A 17,694-nucleotide genomic window follows, 5' to 3' on the forward strand; every position below is an offset into this window, starting at 1 on the left:
AGAACAGCTTTCAGTCGACCAAAAATAAAGAAACGTAGCGGAGCGAGGGAGGAGCAATAAGGCAGGAAAGAGAGAGAGAGAGAAAAAAGAAAGACGTTTCGATCATCGTTGCGGACAGAAATTTGTACAAGTGTGAAACAGCGCTTGCCACCCATATATCGATATTGCCTTACTTGCCTTCTTGCTCCATTTGCTTCGTTCGAATTATCATGAGTATTGCTGCCACGTAGACAGCATTTGCTCTGCTTGTATTCCTATTAGTATTCGTATCGCACTGCTTGCTTCATACGCACCATTATTCATTCATATTCTAATATGTAATATGTTGTCCAGCTGATCTCTTCAACTTGTAATATCATCAACCGTAATCACACCGTCATAGTGCTCTCTCATTACCGCCATTTCGCAACTCTCACTCACGTATCACCATCGATCACCAACGTTAATACCATCGTTCAAATCCACGAGGGCTCACGAATTTTCACGATCCTCGCATCTTACCTCGTTCGTTCGATCGATTTTCCATCATTCGTACGTACGAGTTTATTTTGCCTTTCGCGTATTATCTTCGTATCGATGTTACCGACCGGGTCGATACGCGAATCGAAGTAGAAGAATTTTTATATACGCGGTCGTGAAAATTTATCGAGCCTCGGTCAAAGTGTACATAAAGATATTTTTTACCGACCCCCTTCTTCGACCACCCCTATACGTTTCATACCGTATCTACCTAGTAATAAATCCGTCTTTAATAGCTTATTAAGTAAATGACACCAATGGAATATAATCTTATCCTAGAAATGAGTAGTAAACCACCGAAAACTCGATTTCTGAATCTCTCACATTCTTTTACCCTTTTAACCAGCCATTTTCAATCCCCTAATTTTTTAATTTTCGCTCGCAGAACGTCTTTTACATATATCCATTATTCCATATATTCCATTTACATGGAAATCGTAGATTTTTTTTTTATACGAATATGGAATATTCAATTTTACAAAAATTTTAGACTTTCTACGAGCAAGAATACTCAATTATATCTATGAATGTTCTTACCAACTAATGAATATTAGTGTATATATATATATATTTATATATACATATACTTGATATACAGGATGAGGTCGAAAGATATCCGCAAGAGGGTTGATTCCTTGTGAAAAAAATTTCTTTTTCTCTCGCTTTTTTTTTCTTTATAAGGAATTGCCTCTTCTAAATATCATTCGGCCACACTTCCGTACTAATCCCTTTTGCCCCAACGGATGATTTAGGATTGTGTATATCGCAAGAGTAGCCATTTCGATAATCAAAGTAAAGAACGCGATCATGGAAACGGCTAATCTCTCCCCACCCTATAATAAAAAAAAATCTATCTCGATGATAGAATCTCCGAAATGAAATTGGAAAAAAGGAAAGCGTCTTATATCTCTCTCTCTTATTTTTCTTTTTATTACGAAACTGTGTAAATTTCTCGATCTCGCTTCGAAGACGCTTTGCATTTTTCCATTCTTGTTCTTAGATCCGATCCTAGAGTAGAGGATCGAATCAATTCCGGGTCTTTGATCGCATAGTGTCCCTTCCCTCGATCCTTCAATAAGGATATATATATATATTTATTTAAAAAAAAAATAAGAAAGGAAAGAAAAATCGCACGGAAAGTAACGTTAACACTGAAATTTTCGACAGGGGCACCAATCCACTAGCGCCGGACGCGGTGGATTTAACGCAATTGACCTCGGTCAGCGAGTGGCTGGCTTCCATCAAGATGTCGCGATACGCGGAGAGCTTCGAGAGATCCGGCGTAACCACATTGGAGGCGGCCGCTCGGGTCACCGTTCAGGAGTTGACGGCGCTTGGGGTGACGTTGGTGGGGCACCAGAAGAAGATCATGAACAGCGTGACGGCGCTGAGAGCGCAGATGTCCGCCACCTCGCAAGGCTTTCTCGTTTAATCGTTTGGCGCACGGTCGGTGCGCTTCTTGTTCCGCACGTTTTCACGCATCTTGACGCAGCAGGATTCGATATCCTCGATCGACCTTCGACGCATCGTTCATTCGAGGAGGTTACGCGTCGATCGTCCGCATCTACCTAGTCAGGACGATACACCTTTTCCTCGAGCGGGTCACCACCCCCTCCTTCGCAGACGAAAAGAGAGACCAAGAGCGATCGATCGGGCGAGCGTCGAAAAGAAACCGCCACTACACTGGAAGAGGCTCGCCAAATCTCGAGGAATCGAGGAATATCGCTCACATTCCATTGCGAATTCGCCCCCCCCTCCAATATTTGTTAGTCGAGTTCCAGCCCCTCTCGACGGAAAATGGAAGAATTTCTTCGCTCATCGACCCGTAGGAGATTGAAAGCGTCTCGTACGTCGTCGATAAAAAAGAAACTCGTAACGGGATCAATAAGTAAAAAAAAAAGAAAAGAAAAGAAAAAAAAACGAAGCAAAAAAGATATGCAGCGACTCTGCGTACGAGTCGGCCATTAACTTTGTCTTTCTCTTTCTACAATATCTTTCTCATCAGCGCGGCGCTGATCTCGTGGATCATCGCGTTGGAAAGGAATCGTACTGCCACTGTATAATCACTGCCGCATCAATTACGTCATGCATCAATCAGATAGAAAATCAAACGTGCGACAAACGTGCAACAATCTTGTACGCGATTCCTCTATCCCAATCTCAAACTCAGAATTTTTCTGAAAACCGTGCTCGAAATCACGTTCAATCACGCACTGAATCGTTGCTCACACGCAATTGCAGAGGGAATCGTCCTGCCAGTCGATTTTTGTCGAAACGTTTTCTTTTTTTTTTTTTTTTTCTCTCTTTTGCTACCGACGAAGCCTCGTCCTTGTTTTTTACACAGTGTGTTCCTAACCTATCTTGCGCAGCGGTTACACTTAAGCTAAACGTTAAACGTGTGATCGGGATTCCTTCACTCCGATCGATAAAACAGATTCCAAGTATTACCATCACGGTACAGACCACTTGCACGAACGAATAAGAAACGGCCTAAAGAGTAACATCAACAAACCCCCCCCCGTACAAATTGTACAACCCCATCCATACGAAAGTTTTCAACGAACAACGATTGAACTCTATATAGGGAAAAATATATATGCGAAACGAAGATTCGAGAGGTCTAATGTAAAGTGTAGTACGCTTTAAGGTAACGAGCATAGATCGAGAGGGAAAGATCGAGGGCAAGCGTGATCTTTATTAAGCGAGCGTGATCGCCGTATTTTATGTCCTGTTATGCAGCGATATATATATATATACATATATATATATAACGTTAGCCCTTATTGATAAAGCTTGATCGATGTACAAACACGACACACGTATACAATACATACAAACGTATATATACATACATAACACTTTTACATGTACACAACACCGGACGTATGTTGTAGATATATCTATACGAAAAAAACCATCCCGTTCCGTTCTAGGCGAAACGATCGAAAGGGACGACAGGTAAGATACGTGAGACTGAGAGCAAGATTCGTTCGAAATAATAATAGAGAATAGAATATGTTTAATATACGACGATGATTGCGCGGAGAATGAAAGGAGAGAAAGATACTGACTCTTGCCTTCGCGTTACCTATATAAAAGTATATGCGATGCGGTATATATATATATATATATATTATATATATATATAGGTACCTGTCCGGTTAGAGTGAAGAAGAGGGAAGATGTAAGGAAGCAGGAACATGTGCCAATAAAAAAAAAAAAAAAGAAAAAAAAAGAAAAAAAACAGAGAGAAAGCGTGTGTGAACGAGGGAAAATGTTTTGCGTGAGAGAAGGAAAAAAAATAAAAATAAAAAAAAGAGGCGCTCGCTATCGTTGATTGCAAGAGAAAGAGAGGATCACCTATTTACATATACGCGTTAAGAAAAGAAAAAGAAAAGAAAAGAAAGAAAGAAAGAAAGAAATAGATTATATTATAACAAATTTATTCGAGTTGATTGGAAGGCCAACGAACGAACGAACGAACGTTGAAGAGTGGAAGAAGAGGGTTATATGCCGAAGAAATCATAAAACGGTGTTATCCTCGACACCGTGAACATATCAAGGCGTATTAAAAAGAGAGAAAGGGAGAGAGAGAAAGGGAGAGAGAGAGAGAGAGAGAAATGAATGAATAATGAAAGGTGAATACGATAAGGTGCGTAAACCGGGTAAATCTTTCGAAGCAACGACGAGTAAAAGATTTGGCGTAATAATGATAATAATTATCTAGAAAAATGTGTTTTCGCGACTACACCCTTTTACACGTGATACGGTTTCGCGAAAGAAACGAAAGCTGACTATGAAAGCGATCGTCTCTATAAATAATACATAGTAGATTTACTTTTAAAATCGAATTGTTTCGCATCGCAAACGCAAACGTCCACATCCCAGCGTGCACGCGTAGCGATCACGGTGTTAGATCATTTGGTTGAAGAGAGGCAAAAAAAAAGAAAAAAAAAAAAGGAAAAAAAAGGAAAAAAGAAAAAAAAAGAAAGAAAGAAAGAAAGAAAGGCTTGTTTCGTCGAGATGGATGGTCTGTATCTTGTTACATCCACGTTCGCTAATTGTAAAGACTGGTTCCCAGGTTCATCATAATGATTTCTTTCGGCGGGAAAGAAAGTGATTCCCGCGAACGAGATCGGCGAGGGAACGTTCGTCGATCGAGAGAAAGATCGATGATCGATTCGAGTCGAGGCGACTCGATCGACGCTTCCAGACAAGTCGGGCGAGCCACGGGAAATTTTTTTTTTTTATTCTTAATTTAACGAATTTAACGATAGAGATATAGAATATTGATCTGAAGGCTCGGCGTGGCGATGCTCGCACGTAGGGAGAGGACGGTGTAGAGAAGGACCTAAAAATAGTCGAAATTATTTCTTTCGCGATAGATAGATTGATCCGACGTAGCAAAGGGCGGACTACTTATTAGCAACTTTTTTTTTCATTGTTTCTTTCGAGTCGAGCCATCGACGCGTCGGGCCTCTCGATTACATTTCGAGGTCATTCCGTTTGCATTCGAAAAATGCGAAGGAAGGTCCTTGGAGACTCGTATTCGACCCCGCGGCGTTTCCGTATTCTCGGCGAGAATTCGTATTCGAGCGACGTCGCGCGGTTGACGTTCGGTCTCTGTTAGGGAGAGAAAGAGAACGAGAAGCTACTGAAAATGGCGACGATTAAGAAGCAATAAGTGAATAATACACGCAAATGCAGATTTTTATATAGAAAATGTTAACAAATTTCAGAAAATATTAATTATCGATAGCGCTATCTTCCTAAATGTTCGTATTAAAAGTTTAACGAGAAGTAAGGTAAAGGATAAGAGCGATGAAGGATAACGTGGAGTCCCAACCGAACGGCACAATATCGTGAGAGAGAAGAGAAACGAAATTTCGGGTATAACGATAAAGTAATATTGCGGCGTGAATCGAGTCTTACCCGATTAAATGAAAAGGGAATTCGGCCGGGACTCCTCCAGAGCAGAGATGAGAGAAAGAAAATTTTTAAGAACTTTTCAGCCGTAACTATTTGTGTCTAGCGACGAACCTGCGAGTGCGACCTGAAGTTTTGAGAAATGTCGATAGTTTCAGTGAATTAATATTTAGATTTCATAGATCTCTATCGATATTAAACGATCGTAGGCACGAAACGAGCAGATGATAATTAGTTAGAGCGTAAAAGATATCTTATTAGAGACTTCTTCGATTTTACTTGAGTCTTTCGCGTTCGAACCACCTTCCTTCTTTTCCCTTCTTCTTTTTATCCTTTTTTTTTTTCGTCTCGATATCTATCCTATGTAGCTTGTATTTTCAAAGCTTTCGATCACACTTATTACACCGTTTACTTTCGTTTCTATCTCTTCATTCCATCTTTCCTCGTCTTTATCTCTCTTTTTCCCGCTCGCTCGTTTGCTCGCTCTCTGTCTTTATCTCTCTGTATCTCTCTATATTTTCCCTCCCCCCGGTTTTAAGTAACCGCAACACGCTTTTTATGTTATAAGAGACGAGAATTCAAAATGCAAAAATGCCGAAAGAAGGAAGAGCAATAAAAAAGAAAAAAAAAAAAAAAAAAATGATCGCGTAATCCGAATCAAAAATTCTCTTCGATTCTCACGCGAATGAATCTTTGCTTTTCCTCCTATCGTTTTTCTTTTTATTCGTCTTCTTTTTATTATCAGTTACGATATTTTTCTTTTTTTTTTTTTTTGTAATTAATCATTACTCTTTCTATCGAGGAAACGTAGCGATGAGTAAACGAATGGAAAATCGTTGAAGACATCCTCCTCAGACACTCTTTTACTTAAATACTTTTACTCGATTAACACTTCTGTACTACTATTTATTAAAAGCAAAGAAAGCCTTATTTATTGTTTAGAGATCTGACTAAATTAAAAAAGAAAAAAAAAAAAAGAATTTTCTAATTGTGGTAGGTTATCTATTTACCTTATTAGAATTGTGCGAAAGGGGACGAAAGAAAAAAAAAAAAGAAAAAAAAAAGAGAGACATTATTTCCTTACTTCAGAATTTTCAAAAAAAAAAAAAACTATGCCATTGTAAAGGGAGACGACAGGATAAAAGAAAAAAATGGAATACAACATCATAGATGCGATCGTCGAGTCTCTAAGCAGTTATGTATAAGTTAAGCGTTTTTTTAAGCGAGTTACGTGCACGTTGTTTAACTCTCTTTCAATTGTTTTTTTTTTTTTTTCATTATTATTTTTTTAACAGTCTGTTTACAGCGAACTTTGTCAAAGTACCTGCTTCGGAAACGAAAAGCAAACAAAAAAATAAAAAAGAAAAGAGACAAAAACATATATTAAATTCGCGAAAAGACAAAGCACACAGGTACCGTCCCGTATATATTATAAATAGCTCATCTACTATCACGTACACGCATCATAATTTATGTATACTCATCGAACTGAGTTTTTACACTATTGGTTCAGCAAATCACCATCGTGTGTCCTCGATTCATTGTATAAAACAAAGCGACAAAACGCGACAGATGCAATAAGAGAATTAATATCGACAAATTTTGGAATGTGTCTAAAAACATTTTTCCTATGGTGTTGTCAAGACGATGTTGAATGTAAATAAGATATAATAAATAATATACCTTATACGATGTAAAAATTGGTTTTCTTTTATTATTTAAACTCTTTTCTTAATATAATTCTTGATTATTCTTTGTACGAATCGGTTACAATTTCAAACGGCAAATTGAAATTTTCTTCCATGATAATGAATAGTGCCTCTATTGAGCAAATTCAAAAACGGAAAAAAAATTTCTTCTTTAACATCCTTCTAATATATATTTAGTTTATGGGGAAATAATTCTACGTGTTTACTACACTAGGGAGTATTACTATTTTGTGGCACAAGATTGCGCTTGTGTATAGTAAAATTTTTCCGATGTAGTCGTTTCCTTTTCCGCTTGGCTCTACGAAAGGTTCGTTTAAATTTTGTATTACATTTAATTACCTAAATTATTTAAATTAATCTTTAAAGGTGAACATGTTTTTATAATTGCTTCGAAATCTATATTTTTCGACAATATAATTTATTACAATATGAACGAACCTTTCTGCTAAGAAATAAATTTATATTTCAGAATCAAAATGGTACAGCGCTTAACCTATCGACGTCGATTGTCATATAATACAAAAAGTAACAGGAGACGCGTGTAAGTATCTATTTTTATAGAAATATTAATACAAAATTTGCGTATTCAATATACACACATTGTACAAATTATAATGCAAAAATTTATTAGAAAATTTAATAAAATTATAACGAATCTTTGATCATTTGAGGTTATGTTTTGATTTATTTTTGTGTATGAAATTTACATATTTGTTATGTAAAATCGTATCATTTTATGTTAATTGAATATAAAATAAAATTTTGTTTGAATTATTTATTAAATTAAAAATTTATTCACAACGTATATTTGTCCATCCAAATTAAAAAGATGTAATAATATATCGTATTATACATTTGCAGTGTTCGCACTCCTGGTGGAAAATTAGTATATCAATATCTTAAAAAACCGAAAAAGATTCCGAGATGTGGTCAGTGTAAAGATAAATTAAGAGGTATTCAACCAGCTAGACCCATGGAAAGATCACGAATGTGCAGACGCAAAAAAACTGTAAAACGAGTATATGGCGGTGTTCTTTGTCACAAATGCGTCAAAGAAAGGTATATCTTTATTTTTTTCTTTTCTATATAAAACAATAGCAACAATGTAAATTTATTTTTACGAATTTTTGATTATAGGATCGTTCGCGCTTTCCTTATCGAGGAACAAAAAATCGTTATAAAGGTGATGAAAACTCACGCGTTTGCAAAATTGAAGAAAACAGAAAAATAATCATTTCGTTTTTATTAATTAAATAAAATATATTTAAAAGTACAAAAAATATGAGTTGTCTATAATTATATAATATAACTTGTTACAATTTGATATTCATTGAAAATATTAATCAAAGTTTGATTGATTCAACAAAATCAACAAAATGCATCTTATTCATTGAAAAGGTAAGGTAAAAATATTTAAAATAATCACAATTACTTAATTTTATTAATATAATTAATTATTAATAATAATTTCTATTTATATCTTTATTTTATTTTATTTTTCTTATTTCTTTCTTTATGCAATCTTTTTTCGAAAGTTAATGTCGATTTTTTTTATACTTCATATTGAATTTGTTTATGCAAACACACGTATTTGAAATATGAAGTTTATTATGATAAATAATTTCTTTATATTTCTTTATAATAATATTGATAAAATAATATTCATTTCGCTTCAAATTTTAAATTGATCTGTAACAAATATTAATCAAAAGTATATTTAATCATATACAATTTTCGAAAAATAATGCTTTCAATTCCAAGAAACAGGAAACAATATTTAAATATAACAAGTTTTAAATTATCTTTTAAAGTGAAAATTTTAATTTTCTTAAAAGTTAAAAAATTTTATCGGAAAATAATGAAGATATTAGAGATTTTTTATAAGTTCTAAATATTTTCAAAATCATGATTAAAATTTTATCATATTATTTATTTATCAATACATATATAGACAATATAATAATAAAAATAAAATTGTATTGTACATATACGAGGAACTTGTTGAAAGGCATATGGCGAATGAAGAAGGAAACCAATCCCGCCTTCGTCTGCTAAATCGATCGTACCAATTGTCTTGCCGAAAAAGCGTTGAATGCGAGGATTTGTGAAAATGATTTTCCAGAGTCGATTCGTAACATTGTTGTAGAGGAGCCTCCCAAAGATCATCTTTCCACGAAGCTAAAAGTAAAGTGTAATCTCCTTTCCAATCAAGACCAATTTTCGCTTTGAATTTCAAAGTTGTAGGAGTTTTAAATCCGGTTCGAAGTTTGCAATTTTTTGACCATAAACTTGCCTCGTTTCTCCTTATACGTCTAATTTTTCTTACTTCTCTCATAGTTTTTAATTTGCAACTTGTCGATACTACCTTACCAACAGGGATTAAAAGACTTTCAAGAATTTGTAATTCCAATTCGGTTGTTCCAGAAGGTATCGTATTACGTTTCTGGATTTCAAAAGGAATTATTCGACCAACGAATTTTTGTGGATCAGTCTCCATCTTCTGCTTCTGATTTGACCGTGATATAACCGGTTCTTTGGCATCTTGTAAAAAGTGAGGATAAATACTTAACTCTAAGCTTTTTTGAACTCTGTCCAATCGAATTTTGTCGTTGAATATATTTAAATTTTGATCGCGTGTTTGTCGAACAGCTCGTAGAACGTAAGTTCCAGCTGCGGTAATCGTGTATAAAAAATTCGAACACATTGAATCGGAATAATAAGTCCAACGTGCGAACCATCTATTATCGTCGGAATAAATCCGGAAAAATCTTCTAGACCAAAATCCTCCATCGACGCTTTCGCATCTAATACTTAACCAAAAACCGTCGATCACTGCTGGAAGTGGTGGTGTTTGGTGAAACAAAGGCGGGCTATACTCGGTAGCACGATACACGCTTCCACAAATTGGACAGTCAATAGCCTATGACGTTAAATTGATATTAAGATAAAGATATACATATATATATATATATATATATATATATATATATATATATATATATATATATATATAAATAGAAAAATTAGAAGTGTTCGATAAAGCATTCTTACCGTATCAACGCGTAACAATGATGTTGATTGCAATCGATTTGGTTTCGGTTGCATTCTCTGAGAATGAATGTTTCGAGCAGGCCCACCTAACAATAATTCAATTCTTACACGCGTTTTATTTTCTCCGATCGCGTCTCTTGATAACTTCGAGATAAAACTAGATCGTTTTACTTCAACTCGAAGCAATTTAAGTTCAGTGAAATCGATTTCGAAGGAATCCAGACAAGCTATCGTGTGTCGTTTTCTCAATCTTAATAAACGACTTTGAAGAGAGTTAGAATTCAAGTCGTACATATGTAAGCTCATATTTAACGGAGAATCCATGGATCGTTCGTAGATGAGCTGCGGCAGGTAAGGACGCCACTTTGTTTCGATACCACCACAACTTGCATTCATAATACGTCCGAATTTATGAGCTACCTGACAATAAGATAATTTAATTCGTTACAATCAATTTATTCAATTTTTCGTAACAATTTTAATAACAACGAAACATTGATCGATCTACCTGTCTGTTAAATGGTATTAAATAAACTGAATCCAATTGCACGTTAGTTTCTGCAGCACCAGGAATTGAGATAGAAGGGGATAAAATTTTAACAGAGCCACGTGCTATAACAGTGTAAGCTGCGATACTACACGATTCTTCGTCATAATGATATTGTAACAAAAGAAATGTATCGTTCTTAAAAAAACTGTATTTCCTTATGATATATTTTGGACCGGCTCGTATTTCGCATCTGAAGAAATAATAATGATCGTCTGTTGCTTTGAAAATATTCGCGACAACATTTTATCCGAAAATAAAGTAAAATTGAAAATATATTTACTCTTGCGAAATCCATGTCGAATGTAATCTAGATGGTGTATTATCTGTTACGGTCATTCTGTCATCAAAATCAATCCTTTTCATCATCATTTCGCAACGATTATCCTCTTTTTCTGACTTTAAAAAAGTAGTACTGAAATCTAAAAAGAAAAAAGATAATTACAGCAGAATTGATCAAAGATTATCGATACTTTAAAACATTTTTAATAGCCATAAAAAAATTACACTTTTGTTTTAAAGAAAAAATGAAAATAGAAAGTTTAATTTTATGTTTTCCCGTATTCGCATTTCCACACTCAAGTTTTTCTGTTTGTACTTTTACTGTCTTTTCGATTTGTATTCCAATCGAATCGACAGCAAGATACGATGGACTTCGTGATGTTATGCAGTTGCTTGAGAAACGCTTATTAACCAGAAATAGAAGAATGTTGAGAAAAATTTAAAAAAGATCGTATTCGAGCAATCTCGATCGAATATAATTGATCATTAAAAATATATATGTATATTAAAATCTATGAAATAGGATGCATTTCAATTAACTTAACTTACCCATAAATAAACACAAAAGAGGAATAATAATTAACGATTGCATTTTTGACCGATTGTTTGCAAAATAGAATATTTTTTTAATGAAAATAATTCTGACTTAAAAAATTTTACACCAATTAAAATAAAAATATAAATAAATGTTTATTGTACTGTTCTTTTTAATAAAATACAAATAAATGTTTCCTATAATGTTTAAAACTCTCTTCGAGTGATATGAAGAGACTCAAGTATCGTTCAACTCACCCTCAATGTATATAGCTTTATCCCTTCCCGATCTTCTTCGAATGGTGATCACAAATGCAATCATCATTTAGTGGATGTAATTTGTATTCTTTCCAACAAGAAAATATTATTTATCTTGTAATAATAAATCGGTTTATTTAAATACCATAATAATGATAATCAACTTTCATAAAATATTTCTTAAATTATAAATAAAAATTAAAAAAAAAATTCTGTTAAACTATTTTTTTTTGTGCCTTTAAATTTTTAATCTAATTTAAAATATATATTTCCAAAAAAATATTATGAATTTTTTCTCAATTCTCAGAAAATTTCGATGAACTAAAATTTTAAGATTTTATTTTAAATAGAAATTTTATTATTGTATAAAATTTAATTTTTATAAAAAAACTAAAAAATTTAAAAATTAAATTTAATATAAAATAATATAATATATAATAATATAATATATTAATATATTATAATAATAAAACAGTTTAATTTAAATATTTATTTAAATATTTGAATTTTCATAATTTATTTTAAATATGGTGCTTTAGACATAGATCAAAGCGCCCCCACGATCATCGCATAATTCAATAATCTTTAACACAATTAGATATTAAAAGATAAATAAAAAGTTTTTTTATATATATTTATTCTTATATGCCTAATCTGTATCTATGTACCATGTTTTTAGTTATAATCTGTTTTTATCAACTCAGTGAGAAAACATGTTTTAATCGCGCCAATTGCAGAAATCATATTCGAACGCCATCTTTATTAATTTGTAAAAGCATCCTTATGTAGTGTATATGGCCAATAAAATTTTTAGTGAAAAATTACATTGGCAAATTGTGTTTATTGCTATATGTTACTATTTTATTTTACATGGGCACAAATAACAAAGATTATCAAATAATAAAAAACGCAGAATTTAAAAAAGTTATTTTAATAAAATGGCAAAACTTTATTCATATTATACATTGTGTCCCCTTATTGATGAACAAAATTTATTAGGTGTTGAGAGAGATTCAGAAACCGGATGTGCAATCGTAACGTTAGGAAGAAATATTGTAATCCGATATAAGGTAAAATATTGCATTAATAATATTTATAATATAATTATTTATTATTATGTGTAATCAATATAATTCTATTTACAGTTGCAAGATTTAAAGCAATTGGGTAGTTGGACTAGTAAAGATCGATTAACAACACAAGTTATTTACAATGAAATAACACATCAATATGCTGCAGTATTTAACGAGAAAAAAATACGTCTTTGGTCTGCTGAAGAAACAGATTTAAATAGCATCAAAGGCTATAAATTTCAATCTGCTTTGCATACTATTCTTACACTTGAAGGCTGTCCACCTGTATTGGTACGCAAAGATGGAGCTACTGCTTCATTAGAAAGAGCTATACAAAATAGAAAATCATGGTCCAAGGAAGGAATATTAAATATAAATGAAAAACTTTTAGAATGTTATCTAATTCATACTAATGATAAAATAAATTTATGTATGTTAACTGAAATTGAAGGAACATACCATTGTGTTATAGTTAAGCTAAATAATGACACCTATACTGAAGAAAAGGATTATATGAAAAGAATAGAATTGAAACGAAGAGCAGAAGAATTAGTTGGCCATACAATACTGCAAAGTAAAAATAAAGCTTGTCTTTTAACATTATGTAAGTTAATGTAATTACTATTTTTTAATTTTCTTTCAAAATTTAAATTACATCTAAATTAATTTTGTATCTTTCTTTTATTATTCAGGGTCACATGGTAGATTATATAGTCATCCTTTAGTGGAAACAAATAATGAAAGTGGTTTAAGTATATTAATTGGTATTATTACTAATATTAATACTAAACATCCTGTAATTATGACATCTCTAAATGACGCAACTATAGCAGTTTATGGAGCTGATGTTTCTGAAGAAGGGGCCATATTAATGATTTACAATGTACAATTCAAATTAATACAAGATGCACAGAAATTGAAATTATATACAAAAGATGCAAAACTATGGAAAATTGAGGATAAATTATTGCTTGCTGCTAATAGACATTTAGCAATTGCACCTTTTCATTTAGCACCTCAGAAAATAGCAACTTTACTTGGATCATCCTTACGTTTTAAAAATGATGATGATAATATTGAAAATAATGAAATTGTTGTAATACAAGAGTCAACAATAACCCAATGGGAAAAGAATGGAAAAGCTTCTATTAAACCAAAAATCCATATTCCAATTAAAATTTCTGAACAAGTGTCATCTTACATAAGTGAAGGATTGAGTGATGCTGCAATACAAGAAATATTAATCCCACAATTAATAGAGTCCAAAGATGTAGAAGCAATTATATGGTGTTTAAATAATTTTAAAGATTTACCAGAAAAATTATTAACTGATCTTTTAATTTTTGCACTAAGAAATCCTGATGAAACATTTTTACCATTACAGAATGGTACAGATCATAATTTGATAACCAAAAACTTATATTCAAGAAATAATTTTCTTGATAAAATTTTTAGTCTTACTTATTCTGATATTTTTTTATCCTCATTTCTTAAAAGTGGTTTGAATTTTAATGAAATTCTTCGATTATTACATTATTTAATACAAAAATTAGATGCTGAAGATTTTTATCATGATATTGCACAGCAACCAACCGATAAACAATTGTATGAATGGTCCAGTCTTTTGTTAGAATCTCATTATCAACATTATGTATTATCACAAGATCCAGAAGTATCACTGCTACTTAATAAACTTAATTATGTTTTAGATAATCATGTAAGTTTTATATATAGTTGTAATTCAATTAAAATAATGTAAAATTGTTGTAGTAATTATTAAATAAGTTTTTTTACTTATTATTAAATAAGAAATTTTCTATATTAATAAATTTTCTTTTCAGTTACAAGTATTTAAAGATATGGAAAACATGAGACCCATTTTAATAAGAACAATTAATGGGAAGTCATCTAAACTAATACAAAAAAATTGTAATAAATTTTATACAATAGAAGAAATAAAACTCTATTAATAATGTAACATAAAATAATTTCTAATAATAATTCAAATGTATACATGTAAATATCTTTAACATTAATTATTTCTTACAACATTGTTAATATGTAAATAAAATTGTAAAATACTTTTAAATATTATATATATATAACTTAATAATGCATTTTTAGAAAAAGATTAAAAATAATATATATAAAAACAAAAACTGGAAATAAAGAATTTTTATTTTTATTCATATCTACAGAATTACATTTACTGCAATGAAATGCACACAAATATTAAATATCTTGTACCAATTTTGATTGGCAATTTAATCTCAATTTCTTGAAAAAAATTGATATTTGTTTCAGTAGTTCGTTATTTATTTCTTTAAAAATCTACTAAGTCTATTTTAATTCATCAATATATGGTACAGTCTTCAAATTGCCAATAGCAGCTACAGATAATTTTCCTTTAATAAGTTTGTCTGCAATCTAGAAAACATTTATTTATATTAATATTGTTGAAAAATGCAATAATACAATAATATAGAAAGAATTATACTATAGATAAACATACATCTTTAACATCAGATGCGGAAATTTTATCAATGTCATTAGCTAATGATGTTGGTGAAGAAACTTTCCCTTTAAGCACAGCTTGTTGTTGCATACTTTCTAATAAACAAAGTGAATTATCTGCTGCATCCAGAATTTCAGTTTTTAATATGTTTTTACCACGAGTAATATCATCATCAGATAACTTAAAACATTTCAACCATTCGTAGGCTGCTTTTGTCAACTATAAATATAATAAAAATTAATATAATATATATATGGAAATTATTTTATTATAATTATAATGTTTTGTATAACTTACAAATCCTGCTACATTAGATGTTGAGCATAAAACAACCCCAAAAAGTCCTGAATCTGTATAGCTAGCATTAAAAGTTGATAAACAAAATGGTTCTCTGCCTGCAGCAGTTGAAATTTGTTTATGCAAAGAACTAGGACTAGATCCCCATTTAACTCTTGGTCCACTACCAGATGCTCTTTGAAGTATTGCACACGCTAATGCATCTTTCTCATTTTTCAAGCTTACACCTTCTACTGCTATTGCCACAGTAGTCAAATCTGTTCCAGTTTCTTTACGAATTTCTCCACCATAATATTTTGATGCTTCGTTTGTATTATCTGTTGATTCAATACTTAAATTTGATCCTAAAGCAGTAAGCTCTGATAGAGAAACACCAGTACCAACAACTGCACATCTAGGTGCAGTACACCAAGTATTGACAAAATGTTGTAACTATAAATAAAAAATAAATCATAAGATCATTATTTGGCAGAAATTTTATATTATATAAAAATTATTATACTTACACTTTCTGTACCAATTTTACCTAATTGATATTCTGGACAAAAAAGAGAATATCCAAGTCCACTACGATAAGCTGCTTTATGTAAAAGTTCTAATATTAGAACTGCATCAGATAAAGAAAAGAGTTCGTATTTTAATCTGGGCAACTCATCAGCTATTTCCCATGGTTTAAAAATTTGTTTAGTAGCAGCAAATTCCAGATATTGAAGAGCATCTACTCTATTAATAAAAAGCAAATAATTTATAAAAAAAATTTCATTTTAATGCAAATAGCAAATAAAAAAAATCTTACAAATTGTTTTTAGTAATTTGCAAAGTATATGCTATACTTTCACGATCAACAGTAGTTATTAAATTTCCACCACGTTGTTGAATATTTCTTGTTATGGCAAAACTGGTTGCACAAGATGTACTTAATCCTGCAGCTATTCGCAAATAATGTGCTGTGCCTTGTGTATCATGTGTTTCATTTCGTGATCCAGCTCTATAAATAAAATATTTATATATAATATTAATATATAAAAAATATTATGATTGATATATATAACTTATTTAGATTTTGAATACCTGAATACAATAGAAACTTGTGCAATTGGAGCATGATTATCATAAGCAGCAACAGTAACTTTATTGTTTAAAACTTTAATTTCAGGAGCTAGTGCAGCACATTTTGATACAGTTGCTGCAACTGCATAATGTCTAACCTAATATATATTAAAAAACGTTTTTAATTTTAATATATATTTATCTTTATATTTTTTCATATCTTTTTCATTTTTTATTTTTAAATTTTTAAATTAGAAAAGAAAACTATTTTTAAAATATATTTGCATTTAAAAGAAATGCTATAAAAACAATTGTTAGAAAATTATAAAGATAAAATAAAAAGAAAATATTAAATATTTAATTGAAGAAAGAATATAGTTAGTTACTTAATACACTGTAGTCTATCTAACTAATGCGACAGAAATTGACGTACCGAACAGTATCGACCCGTTTATATAACATTTAAATAACTGATCTTATCTTAATATATAATAAACGACATTTTTTAATAATTAAAAAAAAGAAAAAGGAGAATTATTATTTACCGTAGGATATAGCAAAGAAGACCGCACAACCGAGCTAACCATTTTTTTGCTTTTTGGAAACCTTTCTTTAAAAAGAGAATATATTATAAAACGATACCGACGAACAACTGCAAAACTAGGGATCTCAGCTCGACTCGGCTCGTATATATCATATGCTTTATATATATACGTATCGTTGAATAGAGAGGAACATTTTGATAATATAAGTCGATGTCGCTGCATTCAGAAGCGCGAAGATGTGCGTCAATTTAAATAAAAATACGATGATCAATGAGGTTAATAAATAATATTATAACTTTTTCTTTCTGTAATTTTTAGTTGACAATAGTTATAATAAAAAAATATAACTTTTATAATTGTTTTTATTTATTTTTATTATTTTTATCAT

The 17,694-nt window shown here is 31.4% G+C and overlaps 5 protein-coding genes across 21 annotated transcripts in view; 3 read left to right on the forward strand and 2 right to left on the reverse strand.

The window, feature by feature from the left end:
- EphR (Eph receptor tyrosine kinase) overlaps positions 1 to 6,589 on the forward strand; it is a 77,106-nt gene extending 70,517 nt beyond the window's left edge. For 16 of the 17 annotated variants that reach the window (XM_006565587.3, XM_006565591.3, XM_006565589.3 and 13 more), the window contains one exon: positions 1,687 to 6,589. In XM_006565587.3, the coding sequence (XP_006565650.1) occupies positions 1,687 to 1,951 (265 nt within the window). In that variant the 3' untranslated portion in view covers positions 1,952 to 6,589. 17 annotated transcript variants of the gene reach the window in all.
- A 764-nt stretch (positions 6,590 to 7,353) lies between these two features.
- LOC727128 (60S ribosomal protein L34) lies at positions 7,354 to 8,434 on the forward strand. Its single transcript, XM_001121176.5, has 4 exons — positions 7,354 to 7,461; positions 7,624 to 7,695; positions 8,016 to 8,213; positions 8,292 to 8,434. The coding sequence occupies exons 2-4, from the start codon at positions 7,631 to 7,633 to the stop codon at positions 8,383 to 8,385; spliced, it is 357 nt and encodes a 118-aa protein (XP_001121176.1). The 5' UTR covers positions 7,354 to 7,461; positions 7,624 to 7,630; the 3' UTR covers positions 8,386 to 8,434.
- Positions 8,435 to 9,070: 636 nt separating this feature from the next.
- On the reverse strand, positions 9,071 to 11,974 carry LOC100579005. Its single transcript, XM_016916216.2, has 5 exons — positions 11,584 to 11,974; positions 11,036 to 11,174; positions 10,714 to 10,945; positions 10,206 to 10,625; positions 9,071 to 10,074 (listed from the first exon to the last, which is right to left on the reverse strand). The coding sequence occupies exons 1-5, from the start codon at positions 11,624 to 11,626 to the stop codon at positions 9,091 to 9,093; spliced, it is 1,818 nt and encodes a 605-aa protein (XP_016771705.1). The 5' UTR covers positions 11,627 to 11,974; the 3' UTR covers positions 9,071 to 9,090.
- Positions 11,975 to 12,552: 578 nt separating this feature from the next.
- On the forward strand, positions 12,553 to 15,187 carry LOC727174 (nucleolar protein 11). Its single transcript, XM_001122885.5, has 4 exons — positions 12,553 to 12,896; positions 12,972 to 13,503; positions 13,592 to 14,616; positions 14,741 to 15,187. The coding sequence occupies exons 1-4, from the start codon at positions 12,765 to 12,767 to the stop codon at positions 14,867 to 14,869; spliced, it is 1,818 nt and encodes a 605-aa protein (XP_001122885.3). The 5' UTR covers positions 12,553 to 12,764; the 3' UTR covers positions 14,870 to 15,187.
- Positions 15,059 to 17,519, reverse strand: LOC552671 (cytochrome b-c1 complex subunit 2, mitochondrial). Its single transcript, XM_625047.6, has 7 exons — positions 17,307 to 17,519; positions 16,783 to 16,919; positions 16,508 to 16,699; positions 16,218 to 16,434; positions 15,712 to 16,143; positions 15,412 to 15,633; positions 15,059 to 15,326 (listed from the first exon to the last, which is right to left on the reverse strand). The coding sequence occupies exons 1-7, from the start codon at positions 17,346 to 17,348 to the stop codon at positions 15,240 to 15,242; spliced, it is 1,329 nt and encodes a 442-aa protein (XP_625050.3). The 5' UTR covers positions 17,349 to 17,519; the 3' UTR covers positions 15,059 to 15,239.
- Positions 17,520 to 17,694: the final 175 nt, after the last annotated feature.

Source organism: Apis mellifera, linkage group LG14, assembly GCF_003254395.2.
Source record: "Apis mellifera strain DH4 linkage group LG14, Amel_HAv3.1, whole genome shotgun sequence".
Taxonomy (NCBI): Eukaryota; Metazoa; Arthropoda; class Insecta; order Hymenoptera; family Apidae; genus Apis; species Apis mellifera.